The 24,723-nt window shown below is 41.2% G+C and overlaps 1 protein-coding gene and 1 non-coding gene across 3 annotated transcripts in view; both read left to right on the top strand.

Annotated features, from left to right (window-relative positions):
• Positions 1 to 24,276, top strand: part of tgfbr2a (transforming growth factor beta receptor 2a) — a 38,254-nt gene extending 13,978 nt beyond the window's left edge. For both annotated transcript variants that reach the window (XM_072674243.1, XM_072674244.1), the window contains exons 2-8: positions 1,234 to 1,381; positions 2,882 to 3,072; positions 4,712 to 5,261; positions 5,626 to 5,833; positions 5,957 to 6,098; positions 20,276 to 20,400; positions 21,738 to 24,276. In XM_072674243.1, coding sequence (XP_072530344.1) covers positions 1,234 to 1,381; positions 2,882 to 3,072; positions 4,712 to 5,261; positions 5,626 to 5,833; positions 5,957 to 6,098; positions 20,276 to 20,400; positions 21,738 to 21,896 — 1,523 coding nt within the window. In that variant the 3' untranslated portion in view covers positions 21,897 to 24,276. The remainder of the gene's footprint in view (positions 1 to 1,233; positions 1,382 to 2,881; positions 3,073 to 4,711; positions 5,262 to 5,625; positions 5,834 to 5,956; positions 6,099 to 20,275; positions 20,401 to 21,737) is intronic.
• trnar-ucg (transfer RNA arginine (anticodon UCG)) lies at positions 18,964 to 19,036 on the top strand. The gene has a single exon. It is a non-coding gene; the product is annotated as a tRNA-Arg (tRNA).
• Positions 24,277 to 24,723: the final 447 nt, after the last annotated feature.

The following is a 24,723-nucleotide window of genomic DNA, read 5'->3' as shown; positions in this document are numbered from 1 at the left end:
GTAATATGCTGGCAGAGCTGACTAGCTTATGGATCCACATGGCAACCAGATCAGCAGCATCCAGGGCATCTAGGATAGAGGACTTTTCACTCCAGTAGCCTGACCTTCACATTGCCTCACTGTCTCCACAAAAAAAAAAATTATATAAAAGTTATATATATATATATATATATATATATATATATATATATATATATATATATATATATATATATATCCACTATATATATATATATATATATATATATATATATATATATATATATTTTTCTATACAAACTGACCGCAGTACACACTTAAGTTCATACACATCATTTCCATTATTAACTAACTGGGATAGCACTTATTGTTTCCATGTGGTGTAGACGAACACACACTTAAATGTATGTCTACCTGAATGTAAAAATTGCCGCAAAAGCATGAATTTAAAGACTAATTAAAAAGCTGTTTGGTCAAGCTTAGCAAGATTATGTTTTTCTGTATTGTGGCAATTTACATTTTTCAAAATTTTCAAATGTGCAGTTCCTCAACCAGTAAATGCCTTTCTTTTAAACTTTTTGTATCTTATTTGGGATAAAAAAAAGTACTATAAAAAGTGGAACACTGTAAACATCAGGATTTATAGCCATCTAGTGAGTTTTTGGTATTGTTGGTATTGTTACTCTGTATCAGCAGGTACCTAAAAATCTGGTATCGGTACCAGAAAGGAAAAAGTGGTATTGGTGTATCCCTAAAGAGAACCAAATCAAAGAAATGAGACAAAAATGCTAGACTTGGTCATGTATTTATTTTATTTATGTATTGTATATCTGTGAGTGGTAAAAGTATGTTAACCTTTGTTATCAGAATATTAGGGTCATTGTCTTGCTGCATGACCCATGTTCTTTTAAGATTCAGCTCACAGATGTCCTGATATTTTTCTTTAGAACTGGCTGGTATAATTCAGAATGAATTTATAATTCATTATTATTATTCACCCTAATGAGAGACTGTAGCTCCACCTCTGTGTATATCACAATACCTACATTTAAAGTGTTATTAATACTCACCCTAATGAGAGACTGTAGCTCCACCTCAGTGTATATCACAATACCTACATTTAGAGTGTTATTAATATTCACCCTAATGAGAGACTGTAGCTCCACCTCCTCAGTGTATATCACAATACCTACATTTAGAGTGTGTTATTAACTGTGTTTTCTCTCTCTCTCTCTTTCTCTTTCTTTCCACTAGTGAACAATATGGACATGTTCCAATTACCACAGTTGTGTAAGTTCTGTGATGTTTTGCCCAGCATTTGTAACTCCTCTGGCATCTGTTCATCAGTCTGCAACCGCACATCTATCTGTGAGAATCCAGGGGAGGTGTGTGTTAGTGTGTGGTACGTATGAGCTGGTTTATGCTCTGTATCTGTACGAATACCCTGAAATTAGGCATAAAGTAACAATTCTTTTCTGATTTTAGGCACACAGAGACAACTATTACTACTGCTTCTACTACTACTATTATGTCTACTACTACTGCTGCTGCTTCTACTACTACTACCATTACATCTACTATTACTACTACTGCTACTGCTGCTTCTACTACTGCTACTACTATTATTACTACTACTACTGCTGCTGCTTCTACTACTACTACTATTACATCTACTACTACTACTACTACTGCTGCTGCTGCTTCTACTACTGCTACTACTACTACTGCTGCTACTGCTGCTTCTTCTACTACTACTACTACTACTACTGCTGCTACTACTACTACTGCTGCTGCTTCTACTACTACTACTACTACTGCTGCTGCTGCTGCTGCTTCTACTACTACTACTACTACTACTACTACTGCTGCTGCTTCTTCTACTACTACTACTACTACTGCTGCTGCTTCTACTACTACTACTACAACAACTACTACTGCTGCTGCTGCTGCTGCTGTTTCTTCTACTGCTACTACTAATACTTCTGCTACTACTATTATTACTACTACTACTGCTACTGCTACTGCTACTACTGCTACTACTACTACTAATACTACTACTACTGCTGCTGCTTCTTCTACTACTACTACTACTACTGCGGCTGCTTCTACTACTACTACTACTACTACTGCAGCTGCTTCTACTACTACTACTACAACAACTACTACTGCTGCTGCTGCTGCTGTTTCTTCTACTGCTACTACCACTACTACTTCTGCTACTACTACTACTGCTACTACTGCTAATACTACTACTACTGCTGCTGCTGCTACTACTACTGCTACTACTATTATTACTACTACTACTGCTACTGCTACTACTACTTCTGCTACTACTACTACTGCTACTACTGCTAATACTACTACTACTGCTGCTGCTGCTACTACTACTGCTACTACTACTACTGCTGCTGCTGCTACTACTACTACTACTACTGCTAATACTACTACTACTGCTACTGCTGCTACTACTGTGACTACTACTGCTTCTACTACTGCTACTACTACACCACAACCTGCTGGGTGACTGTGCTGCGCTACACCAATAAGAGTCCTTGGGCAAGACTTCTAACACTGCATTGGCCCACATCTGTAATACAAGTAACCTTGTAAGTCGCTCTGGATAAGAGCATCAGCTCTGTAAATGTACTGCTGCTGCTACAACTACTGCTTCTACTAATAGTACTGCTAATGCTTTTACTACAACTACGACTGCTACTACTACTGCTACTGCCACAGCTACAACAACTATTACCATTGTTATATGTTTTACTATTGCTGCTACTCTTAGTACTACTACTACTACTATTACAATTAGCACAACTGCCATCCAGTAGTAATAGTACTGCTACTACCATTGTGTAGTTAGCATGATCACCCAATAAGAGGTATGTTGTGTTTTTAGGCACACAGATGGAGAGAATACGACTGAAGAGACGCTCTGTCATGATCCCTTACAGTCCATTCATGGTGTGATGCTGGACGACTACAACAACACACAGTGTGTGATGAAGCAGTATAAAGGGCTGGGGCCAGATTACTACATGTGTTCCTGCAACAGTGAAGAGTGCAACGAGAAGCTCATCTTTACACCAGGTGTGTGTGCCTATGTTCATAGAGAACAGTGAGCCGTACAGTATCAGAAACCACATAATTAGGTCTGTTAGAGATTACTGAACACCTGCACACGGTTTGAGGAGAGTGTGTGATGGTTTAGACATGCAGTTAGTTGGTAGCTACATCTGCCTGGTAGCTCCATGCCACATTACACCCTGTGTAAGTTTGTGTCCTGCTCTCCTTTACAGTGAAGTGTTGTATGTACTAGGAGAATGCAATGCTGCTTTGGTGGTGTGTGTTGTAATGTGATGGTGTAGAGCAGGTGATCTGAGTGTGTAATACTCGGTGTGTGTGTGTGGTGTGTGTGTGTGTACGTGTGTTGAAGCAGCTGAAGCTTTGGCTCTGACAGGCCACAAATGACTTGTGGGTATAGTCAGCCAGACGTGGTTTAACCTGTAATGACATATTTCAGACGCTTGTTTTGCCACACTCTCTCACACACACACACACACACACACACACATAACTGCAAAGAAAGTTCAGACATGTGGTTTCCTGTCTGAGTGCAGAGTGGGACAAACAGACACAGTAAACTCAGCTCCATCCACTCACCCTACTTTAGCATAGCCCCGCCCATCCAATCTACAGCCAATCAGCTTAGAGAAGTGTGGCGCCACCCATTCATCCTACAGCGGCCTAACATTTCCTGTTTAGCCTACAGCAGGTCAGCCCCACGCATTCGGTCTACAGCCAATCAGCTTAGAGGAGTTTAGCCTCACCCATTTAGGCTACAGCTATATAGCTCCGCCCATTCATACTAAAGCAGTTACTAAGCACCATCCATTCAGTCTAAAGCTAATCAGTTTAGTGCAGTAGAGCTCCACCCACTCCGCTCAATAATACCTACAGCACTTAAGGCCCACCCATTCGCCCTAAATCGGTTTGGCCCCACCCATTCAGCCTAAAGCATTATCGCTCCACCCATTCAGCCTCCAGCAGTTGAGCCCCTCCTATTCAGCCTAAAGCCCATCAGCCTACAGCAGTTGACCCCACCCATTTAGCATAAAGCCAATCAGCGTATAGCATTGTAGCCCCACCCACTCAGCCTACTGCAGTTTAGCTCCACCCATTCAGCCTACAGCCATTTAGCCTAGAGCTGTATAGCATCCCCAATTCATACTACAGCAGTTAAGCCCCACCCAGTCATCCTCAGCCATTTAGTGTAGCTTAGTCCATTCAGCTTCCAGCAGTTAAACTCCACCATTCAGCCTAAAGAAGTTTAGCCTACAGCAGTATAGCTCCACCCATTCAGCCTACAGCAGTTTAGCTCCACCTAGTCAACCCCCCAGCCATTTAGTCTAGAGCAGTATGGCTCTGTCCATTCCGCTTCCAGCAGTTAACCCCCACCTATTCAGCCTAAAGCTCATAGGCCATCATCCCTGAGTAGTATGGCTCCACCCATTCATACTACCACAGTTTAGCCCAAACCATCCCTGCTGAATTTTAAAGGAGGGTTTCTGCAAGACTGCCTTCTGAATGAGCCACAATACAGGTCAGCCAATCAGACCAGAGCTCTTTACACGACTATTTACATAATTATATATATATATATATATATATATATATATATATATATATAATTAAGATTTTGCCCTGTTTGGATATGTCTGATCTGCAGGCACGGTTACTCCAGAAGTCCTGAGCGTCCATGCTGTCCTGATCAGCCTGGCTGTACTCTTGGTCCTGGTCGTGGTGATCATATCGTTCCTCTACTTGCACCGGCTGATCTTGCTCCGCCAGCGGCAGATAAAGCCTAAGTGCCCTGGCCGCGATTTCAGCGACACTCGCGCCATCATAAGTGACGTGGACGCCAACAGCTTGAACCACAATACAGAGCTGCTGCCCATCCAGCTGGAACGCATGGTGGGCAAGGGGCGATTTGCCGAGGTCCATCGTGCCAGGCTCACCAATGCCAATGCCGGTGGCGCGAACATGCCATTCCAGATGGTGGCAGTGAAGATCTTCCCAAGCGAGGAATACATCTCATGGAAAATGGAGCGGCAGATCTTTTTGGATGTCGAGCTGCGGCACGAGAATGTGCTGCACTTCCTAACCGCGGAGGAGCGCCGGGCGGATCATCAATACTGGCTAATCACGGCCTACCACACCAAAGGGAACCTGCAGGACTACCTGAGCACTCACCTGCTGAGCTGGGAGGAAATGTACAGGTAAAGCCCCTACCTTGTGCTTCTACATGCTGGCCACTTTATTAGAAACAACCAATTTGTTCTTCCACTCACTGGCCAGTTTATTAGAAACCCCAACCATGTGCTTCCACTCACTGGCCACTTTATAAAAAAAAACCCAACCTTGTGCTTCCACCCACTGGCCACTTTATTAGAAACTCCTACCTTGTACTTCCACCCACTGGCCACTTTATTAGAAACCCCAGCCTTGTGCTTCCACTCGCTGGCCACTTTATTAGAAACCCCAGCCTTGTGCTTCCACTCGCTGGCCACTTTATTAGAAACTCCTACCTTGTGCCTCCACCCACTGGCCACTTTATTAGAAACACCTACCTTGTGCTTCCAGGTTGGGTTGTTCCCTTGCCCGAGGTGTTGCCCACCTGCACAGTGAGCAGACGCCCTGTGGACGGCCTAAAGTGGCCATCGCCCACCGGGACCTGAAGAGCGCCAACGTTCTGGTGAAAGACGACCTGACCTGCTGCCTCTGTGACTTCGGTCTCAGCCTTAAATTGGACAGCTCACTCTCTGTCGATGAGCTCGCCAACAGTGGACAGGTAAGGGGCAAAACATTCAGAAACAACATGAACGTGTTTATCACGTGTCCGTCATCCACACACACCTTCATTAACCCTGAAACTGACGGTACTCGGCCATTCTGTTGTATATGCTCGGCACAGGTGGGAACAGCCCGGTACATGGCCCCAGAAGTGCTGGAGTCCAGAATCAACCTGGAGAACACTGAGTCCTTCAAGCAGACAGATGTGTACGCTATGGCTCTGGTGCTGTGGGAGCTCACGTCCAGATGCATTGCCATTGGAGGTACCGCATGCCGATCGAGAAACTTTAGAAACTTTATTAGGAACCCTTACCTTGTGTTTCTACTCACTGGCCACTTTATTAGAAACCCCTACCTTGTGTTTCCACTCACTGGCCCATCCATCTAATATTAGCTATGTTAGCAGGTATGACTGAACTGTGCCTTTATCTTCTGTTAGAGCTGCACTTCCTTATTTATCACTTTCAGTTGTTTGTTTTGGAAAATCCAGAAAAATACAGGATAAATACAGGAAATGACCAGATTTTACCACCGTTCACACAGTCACTGGATTATTATTAGAGCTTCATTCTGGATATTAATGTTATTAGAGCTTAATTCTGAATATTAAGGATATTAGAGCTTCATACTGGATATTAATGTTATTAGAGCTTCATTCTGGATATTAATGTTATTAGAGCTTATGCTGGATATTAATGGTATTAGAGCTCATACTGGATATTGATGTTATTAGAGCTTCATACTGGATATTGATGTTATTACAGCTTATGCTGGATATTAATGATATTAGAGCTTATGCTGGATATTAATGGTATTAGAGCTTCATACTGGATATTGATGTTATTAGAGCTTATGCTGGATATTAATGGTATTAGAGCTTATGCTGGATATTAATGGTATTAGAGCTTCATACTGGATATTGATGTTATTAGAGCTTATGCTGGATATTAATGGTATTAGAGCTTATGCTGGATATTAATATTATTAGAGCTTCATACTGAATATTAATGTTATTACAGCTTATGCTGGATATTGATGTTATTAGAGCTTATGCTGGATATTAATGTTGTTAGAGCTTCATACTGGATATTAATGTTATTAGAGCTTCATGCTGGATATTATGTTATTTGAGCTTCATACTGAATATTAATGTTATTACAGCTTATGCTGGATATTAATGGTATTAGAGCTTATGCTGGATATTAATGGTATTAGAGCTTATGCTGGATATTAATATTATTAGAGCTTCATACTGAATATTAATGTTATTACAGCTTATGCTGGATATTGATGTTATTAGAGCTTATGCTGGATATTAATGTTGTTAGAGCTTCATACTGGATATTAATGATATTAGCGCTTCATTCTGAATATTAATGCTATTACAGCTTCATGCTGGATATTATGTTATTAGAGCTTCATTCTGGATATTAATGATATTAGAGCTTCATTCTGAATATTAATGCTATTAGAGCTTCATGCTGGATATTAATGCTATTAGAGCTTCATACTGGATATTAATATTATTAGAGCTTCATTCTGAATATTAATGCTATTAGAGCTTCATACTGGATATTAATGTTATTAGAGCTTATGCTGGATATTAATGTTATAAGAGCTTCATACTGGATATTAATGTTATTACAGCTTCATGCTGGATATTATGTTATTAGAGCTTCATTCTGGATATTAATGTTATTACAGCTTCATACTGGATATTAATGTTATTACAGCTTCATGCTGGATATTATGTTATTAGAGCTTCATTCTGGATATTAATGATATTAGAACTTCATACTGGATATTAATGTTATTAGAGCTTCATTCTGGATATTAATGTTATTAGAGCTTATGCTGGATATTAATGCTATTAGAGCTTATGCTGGATATTAATGTTATTAGAGCTTCATGCTGGATATTATGTTATTAGAGCTTCATACTGGATATTATGTTATTAGAGCTTCATTCTGGATATTAATGTTATTAGAGCTTATGCTGGATATTAATGATATTAGAACTTCATATTGGATATTAATGATATTAGAGCTTCATACTGGATATTAATGTTATTAGAGCTTCATTCTGAATATTAATGCTATTAGATCTTCATACTGGATATTAATGATATTAGAGCTTCATACTGGATATTAATGATATTAGAGCTTCATACTGGATATTAATGTTATTAGAGCTTCATTCTGGATATTAATGCTATTAGAGCTTATGCTGGATATTAATGTTATTAGAGCTTCATGCTGGATATTATGTTATTAGAGCTTCATACTGGATATTATGTTATTAGAGCTTCATTCTGGATATTAATGTTATTAGAGCTTATGCTGGATATTAATGATATTAGAACTTCATACTGGATATTAATGATATTAGAACTTCATACTGGATATTAATGTTATTAGAGCTTCATTCTGGATATTAATGCTATTAGAGCTTCACACTGGATATTAATGTTATTAGAGCTTCATTCTGGATATTAATGTTATTAGAGCTTCATTCTGGATATTAATGTTATATAGAGCTTCATATTGGATATTAATGATATTAGAGCTTCATACTGGATATTAATGTTATTAGAGCTTCATTCTGAATATTAATGCTATTAGATCTTCATACTGGATATTAATGATATTAGAGCTTCATACTGGATATTAATGATATTAGAGCTTCATACTGGATATTAATGTTATTAGAGCTTCATTCTGAATATTAATGATATTAGATCTTCATACTGGATATTAATGATATTAGATCTTCATACTGGATATTAATGATATTAGAGCTTCATACTGGATATTAATGTTATTAGAGCTTCATTCTGAATATTAATGATATTAGAGCTTCATTCTGGATATTAATGCTATTAGAGCTTCATACTGGATATTAATGTTATTAGAGCTTCATTCTTTATATTAATGATATTAGAGCTTCATACTGGATATTAATGATATTAGAGCTTAATTCTGGATATTAATGTAATTAAAACTTAATTCTGTAGATTAATGTTATGTTATGTATGTCATGTAAACGTCTGTGTTTATCAGCAGATGGTTTGTATATTTGTGTAACTCTGAAACTTTTGGCTGAAGGTTTGTGAGAAAATCAGGGATGTTCTGGGAAAGGTCTGTGGGAAAGTCTGTGGCTTTTATCCGTCAGAGAGGTGTCCAGCTCTGGAATTACTGTCCGAACTGTGGTTTCTAAACAAAGCCTGGCTCCTGCTGGAAGTAATTTTCCTCACTTCCTGTTTGTCTGAGTGAAGGACATGCAAGAATAGAAAGGGACAAAATCCTACAGTGGCCCATAAGGGTCTTTCTGTCTGGCACAGTTACTCTGGTTTCTTCACATTGTTTTTTTTAATGGGTTTGCTGGACAGATCTTAATCTTCACAGTACATTAGCACTACTACTTCTAGTAATAGTACCAGTAATACAGTGGTCTGAATTCGGCACATGTGACTTATTACTCTTAAATGAACTGAAGTGATTGACAGTTCTAAGAAATGCTCAGGCATCTAGAAGGACCTGGAGGTTCCCCTCTATTAACTTTATTATGTTAACAGATTAAGAGTGACTTACAGTTGAAGACACAGCGATTGCTTATGACAGCAACCATATCAGTGGGTTTGTGTTTGTGTATTAGCGTGTGTGTGTGTGTGTGTGTGGGGGGGGGGGGGGCGGGGGGTTGTGTGCAGGGTGTGTTGTCCCTGTTCAATTGTCTCAGTGCCGTGTGACCATGCTGTATTCAACAGTACACACATCATAACACAACATGTGATCCAACCAGCCAGTGCATTCTCAGACAGTATGTGTGTGTGTGTGTGTGGGGGGGGGGGGTAAGGGATGTCAGGATGTCTCCTGCACAGACCAAGAGGCCTCAGGGTTCAGACACACATGACTTATTGAAAGAGAGAGAGAGAGAGAGAGAGAGAGAGAGAGAGAGAGAGAGAGACAGAGGAAACTTGCGACTTGGCTGTTATAGTTGAAACTTAGGGCTGAACAACACCACACATCTTGACCGCTTCACTGGGGCTTAACCTCACGACCTCTTGACTGTAGGGGAAAATATACTCAGGTCATCTTTTAATTCAGTTAAAATGTAAAAATTGTAAATATCAACACAGCGTTCTTCACAACAGACGTTGTTGGAAAGCAGCTTTACAGAGATCTTTTGAGCAGACCTACAGCAGAAATGCACAGCTGCTAGATTTGCGCTATGTTGAAAAGTGGAAGGCGGAAGGTTTTCATGGTCACAAAGTTTATTGGTCACATACATAGTCATACACGGTACAACCAGCAGGTAAATGCTTTGTCAGCTGCCCGCTCACAAGAAACAATATAATAAGATATAATATAGGTATAAAGGTATTGATATATATATATATATATATATATATATATATATATATATATATATATATATATATATATATATTAATGATCTATAACAGAATCTCTTATTTATATATTGTTGTTTTATATATTATTATTATTATTATTATTATTATTATTCTCCTCAGTAAAATTAAACTGCCTTAATTTTAAACTAGAATCCTATTAGACAGTAAAGAAACATTAGGCCTGGCCCATTAACAGTGGCTTACTTTACTTCTAATACACATACTTAACAAAAGGAGCATATAGCATACAGGCCTGTTTAATGAGTTTACTGTTAAAGCATGGTTCAAAATCAATGTCAGATTTTCATTTGTTCACTTTCATACAGTTCTTATTATTCCTATTATTTCTGTGACCATTGTGGGTTTTTTCTTTTCTTAACTGAGCGATACCAACAATTGTGTCCACATGTGTGTATCTTTTTTTTTTGGTAAAAAACAGAGCTAAATAATAATGAATGTTTAAATGTATAAAGTTCAGTTTCACTTCAGAAAGCTCACCTTTAGAAACTTCCCAACATTACTGTAGCGTGTTCAGAAAGTGGTCATGTGTGGAGAGACAGACAGAGAGAGAGAGCGTGAGTTAAAGCTCTGTGTTTGTTATTTACTGGGTGATTGTAGATGAGGTGTCTCAGGGACTCCGCTGGTTGACGACCTCTCCTAAAGATTTTATAGGACCCCTAACACCTGCCTCCCCTCCACAACTGCGAGTTCACAGTCAGAAGCAAGGTTTACTGTAAATAACTACGCATAAAACCAGCCCAGGGGTCCCTCAGGAGGGTTTGTGTGCTAGCCTTCTGTGCCCTTTTCATTGTCCACTACATGCAAAATTTTCCCGGTCACTATATAGAGCGCTGTTAAAGCTCAGAATTTCAGGTAGTGAACGATTCCGGAAACCCCGTTATGCGGACTGTGTCCCGTAAACAGTCTGAACATCAGTCAGAGAAGCTGTGCACAATATATGTACAGTAAAGGTCCTATGCATAGTGTGATGTGTGTGTGTGTGTGTGTGTGTGTGTGTGTGTGTGTGGTAATCTTTGTTATCTGAATGGCTCGTGGGAAGAAGCTCCTCCTCATCCTCTCTGTGTTCGCCTTCAGGGAGTGAAAGCAGGGCCTTGGCCACAACAGAGAGAACCATCAATTGTTCAGATGGTTGAGGTCCTTCACGATCTTCATAGTCTTGGTCCAGTGGTAGATGTGGTAGATGGCCTACAGGTCAGGAAGTTCAGTCCGAATGATGCGCTCAGCTGAATGCACCACATTCTGGAGAGCCCGTCTGTCCTGCTTGGTGTTGTTCTAAAGGTTTTATTTGGTTCTTTGCTTGGTGGGGAAAAAAGGTTTTGCAGGTTCTATATAGCACATAGTTGAAGAACCATTTTTTCAGTGCTGCGCAGAACCCTTTCTAAACAGTGTACTCTGTGCTTTTCTGGGTTTTTTTTTTTTTTGGGTGGGAGTCAGTTTGACGTCTTTTCAGCTTTCATTTACAACCATAACAAAGTGTAGACTCAACATCGGCCATTTACATCATTCCAACGTTGATTCTGTGGGGTTGGGGGGGGGGTGGATCTGAGAGAGTGATAGAGAGATAGTGAAAGAGAAAGAAATAGAAAGATGAAGCAAGAGACTGCGAGAGAGAGAGAGAAAGAGAGAGAGAGAGAGAGAGAGAGAGAGACTGATAGAGAGAGCGAGAGAGAGAGAGAGACTGATAGAGAGAGCGCGAGAGAGAGAGAGAGAGAGAGAGAGAGACTGATGGAGAGAGAGAGAGACTGATGGAGAGAGAGAGAGAGAGAGAGAGAGAGAGAGTGATAGAGAGAGAGAGAGACTGATAGAGAGAAAGAGGGATAGAGAGTGATAGAGAGAGAAACTGATAGAGAGAAAGAGAGAGAGAGAGAGTGATAGAGAGAGAGAGAGAGAGAGACTGATAGAGAAAGAGAGAGAGAGAGAGACTGACAGAGAGAGAGAGAGAGAGAGACTGATAGAGAGAGAGAGAGGGAGAGAGAGAGACTGATAGAGAGAGAGAGAGAGAGAGAGAGAGAGAGAGAGAGAGAGAGAGAGAGAGAGAGAGAGACTGATTGGGAGAGTGGGTAATCTTAGTGAGTTAATGCAGTCAAAAAAACACGACTCACCGCCTCCAACCATGTGTCAGCAGAACACTCACTAAACCGTGGAAAAACACACACACACACACACACACACACACACACACACACACACACACAGTCTTGGTGAGAGGTCTGTCGTGGTGAACTGTATGAAATATATCATTACAGATTAATCTGTGTTTTGTAGACTTTGTTTGTTTGTTTGTTTGTTTGTTTGTGTACCTCAGTCGTCTCTGAGCAGCTTCATGAAACACATCAGCATCAGCTCTGCTGTTAAACCTCTTATCAGACTGATTTATGCAAACATGCAGTTTCCTGTGTGTTTCCTCATTTCCTCATTTCCTCATTTCATATCCTAACAGTGTACAGATGTGTGTACTGGCACAAACACACACTAATCAGAAACAGTTTCAGTCTGTCTGACTGTCTGTGTGTGTGTGTGTGTCATTTCTCATAATTTACCCTCTTTGATTGATTGCCTGGAAATTCAGGCTAAATCCATGATAATTAATGTAGAGAAAAGAAACGGACTTACAAGTTTCCCTCATTTACTCCAGATGTTGTCCATCAGTCTAGACACCACAGGCCCTGTTTCAGCCCTGTGTGTAACCCCTCCAGCACTGGGCTTGTTAGTAGTTGTAATAAGACCCATCATTCAGTAACTATCTTGTATTTACATTTATATTTAGCAGATGCTCTTCTCCAGAGAGACTTGCCATAGTGCTTTGCTATTTACCCAAGAAAAACCTCAGCTAGTTTAAATAAACTAATAATTCAAAGATCCTCTAAGCTTTAGACTCTACTAAACACAAGTCAGTAAGGAGACCACTCTGCTATTCGCCCAAGTACTCTCAGAAGAGGAGGGTCTTCAGTCTGGGTTTGAAGACAGCGAGCGTTGGACTCTGCCGTTCGGACACCCAGGGGAAGCTCGTTCCAATACTTCGGTGCAGGACAGAAAAAAGCCTGGACGCTTGTCTTCTGTGGATTTTGAGGAATGGCGGGTCGAGCCGAGCCGTACTTGAAGCTGGAAGGGCTCTTGGTGCAGATCGGCTTTTTTTGATCATTGCCATCAAGTATGGAGGGGCTGGTCCAGTCTTGGCTTTGTAGACCAGCGTCAGGGTTCTGAATCTGATGCGGGAAGCAGCACGAGGAAGCCAGTGAAGAGAGAACGCAGCAGTGGAGAGACATGGCTGAATTTAGGAGCGTTGAAGACGACCCGTGCTGCTGCATTCTGGATAAGTTGCAGGGACCTGATGGTGCGTAGAGGAAGACCAGCCAGAAGAGAGCTGCAGTAGTCAAGTCTTGAAGTGACGAGAGACTGAACGAGCACCTGGGCGACTCTCTAGAGAGGAAGGGTTGATCTACTGTAGTAAGTATTTAGTCACGGCTGTTAACCCATATGCAGCTGAAGTCATTTGAGGACGAGGATTTGAGGTGCTGGGCCTTTAAAGCCTTAACGCACCCTCACCAACCTCTACTCATCGCAAATGGCCACTCTCAGCAAGAGGGAAAGATGGAGACCAAGGTCTAGACCTCAAAGTGACACAAAGGTTTTTTTTTTTTCCTGCGGTACCAAACCATGTCAGTGTCACTGCAGTGTTGAGAATGACCCACCTCCCAAATAACACCTACCTGGTCAGTCCTGAGGGGTCCTGATCACTGAAGAACAGGGTGAAAGGAGGCTAGAAGAGTATGCAGAGAAACCTATGGAGCGGACAGAATGGGCCGAGTCCATTTCAAACCAGGGATGGTCGTTATGGAGGCAAAAAAATACCTCCTTGTAGCACTTTTATTTTGAGGAATGAGACTGACCTCAGCGTGCCTGCCTGCCTGCCTGCGCCAGTGTTTATAAAACGTTTGGGCCGGATTCATTGATATCCTCCCAAGAATGTTCTAAAATGAACTCTTGGGAAACTGAAAGTCTGCATCAGATTGGTGATGTGTTTTTCAACCAGTCGTTCACAGCTCTGCTCTTATAAAAATGGATCCCATTGTTCTTGGAAATTGAACAAATCCATGAGAATCTTCGTAAAACTGCGGAAGTGTGTTTTCAGAGGAAACGTCTGCCTAAGAGCGGTTGATGAAAGAGACCCATTGATCTTGAACTTCCTTAGTGAATAATTGCTTCATCTGAGAGCTGCGGAGCTGCTGAGCGTGAGATTCTGTGTTTCATGAGCTTATATACACAGTCATATCAGAATATTAGGACCACCTACTCAATTAAAGCAATAGGCCACTAGAGGCCATGACCTTATAAAATACGGCCTCATCACAGCTGTGCTGATATCTCACGACAATTCCTCAATTTCTACTGCTTCAGTGTATTTATTTACAAAAACCCAACATTGACAATAAACTGTTTTTCTGTTACTAGGCTAATGTGGCTATTGGCTGGATGTAGTCCATTAAGGGTGAGCACTGCTTCTGGGCAGTAGAAATGCAGAGATTTGCCCTCTTACTGAAAGGACAGGAATCATAGGCCGTGGATTACTGTGATTTGATCACGGGGAAGGGTGTTTTTGTCACTCAGTACCAGGAATGGGGGAAACCAGTGATGTTTATTGAGCAGGCTAATACTAATAAACCAGGCAACCAAAGACAAACAAGGGCAAATCCAATAATCCAAATCGCAGAAACCAGAACCGAATGCTGATGAAAACAACAAGATGTTGAGACCTCAGTCTAGGTGCGGCGTCCTAAAACACCTGAGCTAACGAGAAATTAAAAAACAGGTGAGAGCAAGTCAATACTGAGGTGATGGCGACCTCACAAGGCAGGGAGGTGGAACACCAGTGGCGGAGAACCGTATATTGTTCAGATGGTTGAGGTCCTTCATGATCTTCTGAGCCTTGGTCCAGAGAACCGGCAATGGTTTCATGGAGTAACGCACGGTTTCAAATGTCTTTTTGCTTTTATGAAACGACGGTCAATATAAAATGCAATAAAATACATCAATGTTCTATTAATAATTGTACAGCAGTATGTTCAGCGTATGTTATCATATTTTATTTCATAGTTTTATCAAAAACACTGTATTACTCCACTGAACACTGTTAAAATCAAGAAATTACTTACACAAGAACGGCCTAAAATCAAACTAAAAGGATTGATACATAATTAAAAAAAAACAAACAATAATAAACAAAAACAAATAATCAATGTGTGAGGAGCTGGAGAAGGACCTGCAGGCTGTGCAGTGAGTGAGTGGAGGTCTTTACTGTAGCTACAACCTGCTTGTTAAGGAACAATAATTTGGCGGAAGAAAATGCTAACTAATACATATTCACCTCTACGTTTACTTTTAGTACAATGTTGGTGTTTTTTGCTGTATTTTAATTTATTCATATATTATTATTTTTGCTGGTAAATTTGACGTGCCTTCTTTTAAACTAGAATCCTATTAGAAACAGTAGGCCTGTCTTTATAGGTTAACAGTGGCCACCTACCCACCTGGAGAGAGGAAGGCCAATTGTGCTCTCTCTGGCTCCTGCTGCTGATGACCAGCAGCATGACCTGGGATTTGAACCCCAGTGTAGAAATGCAGAGATTTACCTTTCTGGCAGGGCGAGAAGCCGCAGGAATCATAGCGCTAGCCTGGGGCTGTGTTTAATAGCCTCCAGCTCCAGAATCTGACCGAATAGCATTAGCTTAACCGAGCAATGTAGTGCTAGCTACTGCGTTCTAATGATGAATGGGGGGAATTGAATAAAACAACATGAAAAAATGACCTCACTGTTCATCTAATTCTAAATCAACGAATAAATTGCAATTACGACTAATAACTTACTCCGGCAGTCAGTGTAAACACTGCTAGCTAAGCAGGCCAACAGGAAAAGACCCTATTTACATTAGTTTCCAGTTGTAATACACTGCAGCTAACTGACTGGGTTAAAAATGACCTAAAATTGATCTGTGGGTTGTTTGTTTGTGGGATGGTGGTCTGAGTCGAATCAGAAATCGTGCAAAGGAAGGAAAGTGCCAACACTCAAACATGCCAATTATCCTCTTCTATGAATGAGAAAGCGGGTCACTGTAGCTCTGTTAACGCTTACAGTCGTACAGATAAAGCATGGATGGAAATTTTAGCTTCAGCAAGCTGCTGCGTTTTTGCTGATGATCTTCACTCCATGTTTAAAAATAACAGTTACAGTAATACAGACGTGTGAATGAGTAATAGGCTGGTTTCCACAGAAATGTGCAGTAACATCCTTTTTTATACAGCCCATCCCACCAAACAGCCCTCCGCACATCCACGTTCCTCACGGTGAAGCATATCAGAGTCTAGGATCTGCTGTGTGGAGGTGGAGATGATGTATGTAGATAACCTGCATGTCTGGGCACGGGGCAGAATTCAGGCCGGAGGCAGTGAGCTCTGTGTTAAGCGGCTGTGACACTGTTCTTTGTAGTTCACTGTAGGGCTGCATGGTTATGGCTAAAAATGTTAATCCCAATTATTACTAATACTAATCAGTATTGAAATTATTACTATAATTATTTATTAATTTTACGAACAAAATATAGCTATTCCATTTTTACCAGGCTGGCTGACCCAATACAATGTTGGCGTTTTTTGCTGTATTTTAATTTATTCATATATTAAAAATGTGACTTGCCTTCTTTGTAAACTAGAATCCTATTAGAAACAGTAGGCCTGTCTTTATAGGTTAACAGTGGCCACCGACCCCCCTGGAGAGAGCAAGGCCAATTGTGCTCTCTCTGGCTCCTGCTACTGATGGCCGGCAGCATGAGCTGGGATTTGAACCTCGGTGGTTCCTGCCGTCAGCAGCCGGAGCCTGAGAGAGCACCAGTGGCCTTGCTCTCTCCAGAGCGGAGCAGCTAACGAACATTTTGAGATTCATGAATGAGGCCCAATGTGTGTTTACTGTGAGTTTAGGAACACCTACCTATTCAGTTATTTCTAGATTACTGATGATGTCACATAGCAATGATGTCACATAGTGAAACCGCTTAGCCACTGTAATACCAATCTCTAGGTCTCTACAGTGTAGAATGAATGCTTGAATGCTACAGACAGTAATCTCATCATATGTCCAGAATCACAGATTATGTTCTCAGTTAGGTTTTCAGGTGAATTATAGGAATTTCCGACATTGGAATTTACTCCAATTACTGCATGATTTCTATTTTCATTTCCACATTCGCAGTCAAGCCACTTTGCAAGTGAAAATACACCTAAATACACTTAATGATTCCCCTGTGGAAGCCAGATTTTTAAATGCAGCATTATTGTGAAGATACAAACCAAATACAACAAAATAAAATAAATAATAAAAGCTTACATCCGGAACTATCAGATATTGTGCCCCACAGAATAGAATACATGGATCCTGCTGTATATCTTTAAGAAAAAGCCTTTAAAAATCTTTAAGAAGTTCCTTCTTAGGAGTATGGACCACTCACAGGCAAAGTGAAAAACGCTGATTAGCTTCATCTACAGTGGTTTCGTCTGTCAGGGGTGCGATGAAGGTGTTAAAAGCCAGGAAAATGGGCAAGCATGAGAATTTCAGACACTTTGAGAAGATCCAAACTTATAATGGCTAGACGACTGGGTCAGAACATCGCCAAAACATCAGGCAGGTCTTGTGGGGTGTTCCCTTTGGTATGCAGTGGTCAGTACCTATCACAAGGGGTCCGAGAGAAACAGCCAGTGACATGCCAACAACAAGGCTCATTGATGCAAGGTCTTTTTAAAGGATCTGCTGCTAACGTTAGTCTTGGTGCCAGATACCACAGCACCACACCTTCATAAGTCCTGTGGAGTCCATGTCTCAAATGGTCAGATCTGTTGTGGTGGCACTTAATGTTATGGTGCTAATGTTATGGCTGATTGGAGTACCTGAAGTATTTTTTTTTTGGTCTAGTCTTGAACCACCAGAACTATGAAACCTGTGCATCAGTAGAACACAATCAGGAGCTTGTAGAGTGACCGAGTCAGGGAAGAGATCATGGGGAAGTGTGGCAGATGCTGTAAAGTGTCTGATCACACTGTTTAGTAATTGTGATGATTTTTTGTTTCAGTTCCCTAACTACAGCATTATTTACACCATCTGCCCTTCTCTACTTACTCATGTACACACACACACCCACAGGCACTGATTTCGGCGGTTAGGAGCTAACATTGGAAGCATGGTGGAGCTCATTCAGTGTTTCTTCCAATCAAGGGTAGTAAAATTGATTTTGCCCCCCTGTTGAGCTGCAGGAACAGCCTCTACTCTTCTAGAAAAGCTTTACTCTAGACGTTAGGGCTTAATACTCTTCTAGTCCAGCACATGACCTTATCATCCAGTTTAGCTAAATTAGCTAAATAGCAGCTTTTGATGAGTTGACTAAACAGTGGAAAGGAGTGAAGACTTCTTATCCAGGGCTTAAAAATCCAGCACTCACATGTACACTATATGTCCGAATATTTGTGGACACACCTTCTAATTTACTTTCTGGAGCAGATAAAGGTGATGAACCTATTGGCATGATGCCCAATACCAGGCGTAGGCTGTGGGGTTATAGCTCGGTGGTAGTGCATTTGACTGCAGATCAAGAGGTCCCCAGTTCAAATCTAAGTGCCCCCTGGGGGAACAAAAAGTGAATAGGGAAATTTTAGGCCCAGTGGCCTAATGGATAAGGCATCAGCCTTCGGAGCTGAGGATATTGGGTTCAAGTCCCATCTGGGTCAAATAATGCAGCGAAATCTTTAAAAAAGCTAGAGGGGTATAAAGGTATAAACTGTGTTCTCTGGAATGATGGATGGTGGTCTATCCAAAACTAGTCAGGGAGTTGGATGATGAGGCGGGGTGGTGATCATCCAACATCCTGACCTCACTAATGCTCTCGTCACTGAATGCAATCAAATCAAATTCTCACAGCAATGCTGTAGAGAATCTAGTAGAAAACCTGCTTCCCTGAACAGTTACTCCAACAGAAGCAGGTTAAGCTCTTTTTAATACTCTTGATTTCAGAAAAAACGAATAAGCAGGTGTCCCAATACTTTTGTCAAAATAGGGTATGATCTGTGTTCTAAATCTGCTGGGGTACTTCTGGTGGGGAACTTTCTAAGACTGTGTGGTAAGTGCTTTTGTAAGCTAGCAACATGGTGTAAGACACTTTCTGTTTTGTTTGTGCTGAAATCGATGTGTGGTTCGAGAAATCGTCCATCGCCCCTTCTGACTGCAGGAGGAAACGGCAAAAAAGGAAGCCTGTTGCTTCTGAAACTTACCACTACGTGGTTCTACTTCCTGCCAGTGCAACTGCATTTCCTGCATATGTTTGTGTGCTCAGATTCCCCTGACTTTTCAGGGTCACTTTCGTTTGCTGTTGGAATTGTAGTTCTCAGTAATTCACTCATCAGCATTTCACTTTCTATTCCTCTTTCATGAAGTATCATGATTTATTACTCTGAACTGGCACCGGTCAAACACCATTACCGTACGTCTTAGATGAGATTTAAGGTGCAACAAGCTTGTGATTGCACTGTCAGTCTGCCATCATTCTCCACCAAACACCACCATTCTCCACCAAACACCACCATTCCCCAACACCACCATTCCCCAGCACAACCATTGCTCAACACCACCACTCTCCAACAAACACTATCATTCTCAAACACCACCATTCTCTACCAAACACCACCATTCTCTGCCAAACACCACCATTACCCAACACCACCATTTTTCACCAAACACCACCATTCTCCACCAAACACCACCATTCCCCAACATACACCGCCTTACTCCACCATTCACTGCTTGTCAGTTCTACTGGCTGTAGTTTACTATTGAAGGAAAAATGACATATGACTGTATTCATGTGATGGTTTAATGCACGATTTATGATAATACATGATTTAACTTTTCTGATGTTAACTAATAATGTGACCTCTCTCTCTCTCTTTCTGTGTGTGTGTGTATACATACAGAGGTTAAGGAGTATGAACTTCCATTTGGGAAGCTGAGGGATCACCCGTGTGTGGAGAGTATGAAGGACAGTGTGATCAGAGACAGAGAACGACCAGAGATACCCAGCAGCTGGTGCAAACACCCGGTAAATACACACACACACACACACACACACACACACACACACACATATACACACACACATACACACACACACTCCCACTGGACTTTACAATAAGACAATATGTGGTTGGGGTGAACCCACTCCTGAGCTGCAAAAAAATGTATTACAGCAAGTGAAATCAAGTCAGTCAGTTTGAATACATAAACATAAAGCCAGTGGTCAGTGAGAGTGTCTACCTGTAATTAACTCTATATAACATTAGAATAAACCCAAATAAACATAAAGTCAGTGGTCAGTGAGAGTGTCTACCTGTAATTAACTCTATATAACATTAGAATAAACCCAAATAAACATAAAGTCAGTGGTCAGTGAGAGTGTCTACCTGTAATTAACTCTATATAGCATTAGAATAAACCCAAATAAACATAAAGTCAGTGGTCAGTGAGTGTGTCTACCTGTAAAACTCTATATAACATTAGAATAAACCCAAATAAACATAAAGTCAGTGGTCAGTGAGAGTGTCTACCTGTAAAACTCTATATAACATTAGAATAAACCCAAATAAACATAAAGTCAGTGGTCAGTGAGAGTGTCTACCTGTAATTAACTCTATATAACATTAGAATAAACCCAAATAAACATAAAGTCAGTGGTCAGTGAGAGTGTCTACCTGTAATTAACTCTATATAGCATTAGAATAAACCCAAATAAACATAAAGTCAGTGGTCAGTGAGAGTGTCTACCTGTAATTAACTCTATATAACATTAGAATAAACCCAAATAAACATAAAGTCAGTGGTCAGTGAGTGTGTCTACCTGTAAAACTCTATATAACATTAGAATAAACCCAAATAAACATAAAGTCAGTGGTCAGTGAGAGTGTCTACCTGTAATTAACTCTATATAACATTAGAATAAACCCAAATAAACATAAAGTCAGTGGTCAGTGAGTGTGTCTACCTGTAAAACTCTATATAACATTAGAATAAACCCAAATAAACATAAAGTCAGTGGTCAGTGAGAGTGTCTACCTGTAAAACTCCATATATATAACATTAGTCAGTCAGTGGCCAGTGGTCAGAATGTTCTGATGCTGGTTAGAGAAATACAGTTTGATTAGATAAAACTAGGTGTTGGGTAGGAACTGGGAATGCTTGCCTTCCTCCAGGAGAGCACTGGGAATGGTTAAGCTAACACACTCACAATAATCAAAAGGTCTGTTTATTTGTGTTTATTCTAATATTAGTGTTTTTCTGAGCAAATAAATAAATACTTTCCTGATAGTAACTCTGTCCTTCTCTCTCTCTCTCTCTCTCTCTCTCTCTCTCTCTCTCTCTCTCTCTCTCTCTCTCTCTCAGGGTGTTAATGCAGTGTGTGCTACAATAGTGGACTGCTGGGATCAGGACCCTGAGGCCCGCCTGACTGCGCACTGTGTGGTGGAGCGCTTTAGCGCCCTGCAGGACCTGGACCAGAACTCACTGAGCTCCAGCCCAGAGCTGAAGATCCAGACTGAATGATGTCCGGTCCTACCGGATCTCGTACCTCCTGCACTTTACAGCCACACCTCCGTGTACTGAGCAGCAAGCATCAGATTAAAGCAACAGTTTGGCCAAAATCTAATTTACACCGTTTCTCCTTTAACCTTAGATGTATTCCGTTAGCTGAGGCATGGTTAGTGTCTGAGGTTTGGCTTCTTTACTTTTACACTGGAGCTACGAGGCTAATGTAGCTAACTAGTAAAGGTGTCTTTGCCTGTATTCCTCCATCATGAACAGAGTTTAAGAACATGTTTTAGACCAAGGTCTTCTCAAAACCCAGGCAGTGTCATTATAAGCATTGGATGTAATCGCTTTCTGTGAAGGAGCTTTTATAAAGGGTTCCAGAACAGATCACTTCACATCAGATCGGCTCTGACCGTCTGTGTTCACTGTTTAATTATGCAGAGAATTATGCAAGATTTCACAAAATTGGCTTTTAACAAGTCCACACTCTTAAAAGAAAGACATATGACATATGTCTGATAATGTTGATTAGAGATGGCGCATTAATAAATGGGTTCTAATTGGTAGGAAATGCTATCTAATCAAGACTATAGACTATAGGCTAATCTCAGTAGTGTGGGTATGGTAGGTTAGTACACCAAAATACTAACCCGTCATACAGCCAATGGGCCGGCGGTGGGCCGAAAGTATTAATACAAACTTCTACTAGCAAAGAACAGCCCCAGCAGTTTGTACAGAAGTCCCTGTAGTTACTGAGTGATGCACCGTAGTGTCATAAGCCTTGAAGTGTTAAGGGGTTAACATACTAAGCCGTTTTCTACAAACAGGAAGTGATGAGGCGTTGCTATGCCAACATACGTCACTGTAAGTTTTCCCGACGCCACCGGCGCTCTACTAATTTTTTTCTAATAATTGTTCCAGGCGTGAGTAGCTCCTCCCTTTCCAGCACTGCATTATGTACAGCAAAATGTGTCCTCTGCATTTAACCCATCTGTGGTAGTGAATACACACTCACACACACACACTAGTGAACTAGGGGCAGTGAGTACACACACCCCCAGAGTGGTGGGCAGCCAACTCCAGCGCCCGGGGAGCAGAGAGGGTAAAGGGCCTTGCTCAAGGGCCCAACAATGGCAGCTTGCCGAGCCCGGGAATCGAACCCACAACCCTGTTATCAATAACCCGGCGCTCTAACCGCTGAGCCACCACTGCACCATCTATAGTACATACTCATAAACTAGCTGGTTTTAGTAATTACTACGCAATTACTACACCATCTATAATCATAATAGTCATTCTCTGCACTCAGGTGCTATCTAGAACCTTTTTTGAAATATTCTTTATGGAACCATCTACCATAATTTTTTCCATCAGTGAGAAGAACCATATAAGCATTCAGTTGTTCACTAAAGAACCTGTGGAATGCCTTTATCCATTATCCATTAGATGCCTTGCTTATTAGCTCCATTAGCCTCGGAGCTCCAGTGCTAAATTATAGTAGGGGGCTTCAGACACTGAACGTGACTTGACTGACCAACTACATTTGGAACTAAGGTTGAAAACGGTGTCCATTGGAAAAATTGACAAACTTTTCCTTCACACAATGAGGGAGGGCATCCAGTACAGGTCTGCTAACAGTATTAGCGTATGCAGGCTATCAAACTGAATTCAGGTTAATCTTTCCATTTTCCATTGCTTCTTTTTCTGGAGTTCTTGGACCTCAAACTGGTTGAGCAAAGATCAAGAGATCCTAGAACTAATGGAAATACTCTGGATTGTCCCATGCGTGTATAAACGCTGTCATAAGGAAAACTATATCAGGCTTCTTTTTTAACCCTGCAGGGACAAAGCTTTCTGCTCCAAGCAGCTCTAGGTGGTCCAAAGTATTGTCTAGCTTGCTTTATCACGCCCAGCTCCCATAAAGGAACTCTACACGGATCTCTAAAGGACTACTGTGGGACGCTATGATAAGGACCTTAATCCAAGCCAAGCAAGCGTGCCTCAGATAAAGCTTACGCCTGGGCTAAAGAAGCTAAAGGAGAGAAGCTAAAAGAAAGAGAGATGTTTATCACAGACTGCATATTGTATTATATTACAAGGCAGGTTCATCTGCTCCAGCTGGAAAACGTCCACAGGGTTAATCTGCGACCCTTTGAACTGAAGAGTGAAAGTGTTCAGTGCTTGGACACTGTCTTCAGCTCTGTTTGGGCTTACAGTGATGGGTTAAAGTACTAAAATGAGGGACCGAGTGGTTGTGTGTCTCTGCATGTCTGCTTATCCAAAGCTCTTTATGGTTGGTGGCTGAACAATAGAAATATGATAAATAATGATGTATTTTATTTTGTATTTACAATCAACGCTTCCAATAAAACGAATCCCATTTGGTTGCAGTTAATGGTCGACAATGATTGTAAGTGTTTGTAGGTAATTGCTGAGGTGAACTGTTGTTTTTAGATAGGGCGGTAAGCAGACGCTCTTATCCAGAGCGACTTACAAAAGTGCTCATCTGTTGACTCAGAAAATACCCTTAGCTAGTTTATAAAGGCTAGAATCCAGAAGATCCTTCTAAGCTTAGATGCTACTAGACACGGAAGTCAATATGGAGACCACAATACACAAGTACTCTTGGAAAGGGTGGGTCTTCAAGGGAAGCTCATTCCACCACTTCGGTGCAGGACGGAAACAAAGCCTGGATGCTTGTCTTTCGTGGGTCAAGTCGAGCCCTACTTAAAGCTGGAAGGGCTCTGGGTGCAGATCGGCTTTTGACCTTAGCCATCAAGTACGAAGGTGCTGGGCCATTGTTGGCTGTGAAGAGGCCGCAGCAAAGGAGTTGAACATGGGT

Source organism: Salminus brasiliensis, chromosome 2, assembly GCF_030463535.1.
Source record: "Salminus brasiliensis chromosome 2, fSalBra1.hap2, whole genome shotgun sequence".
Lineage (NCBI taxonomy): Eukaryota > Metazoa > Chordata > Actinopteri > Characiformes > Bryconidae > Salminus > Salminus brasiliensis.
Note: the sequence above shows the minus strand (reverse complement) of the source record. Positions and strands in the feature narration are given on the sequence as shown.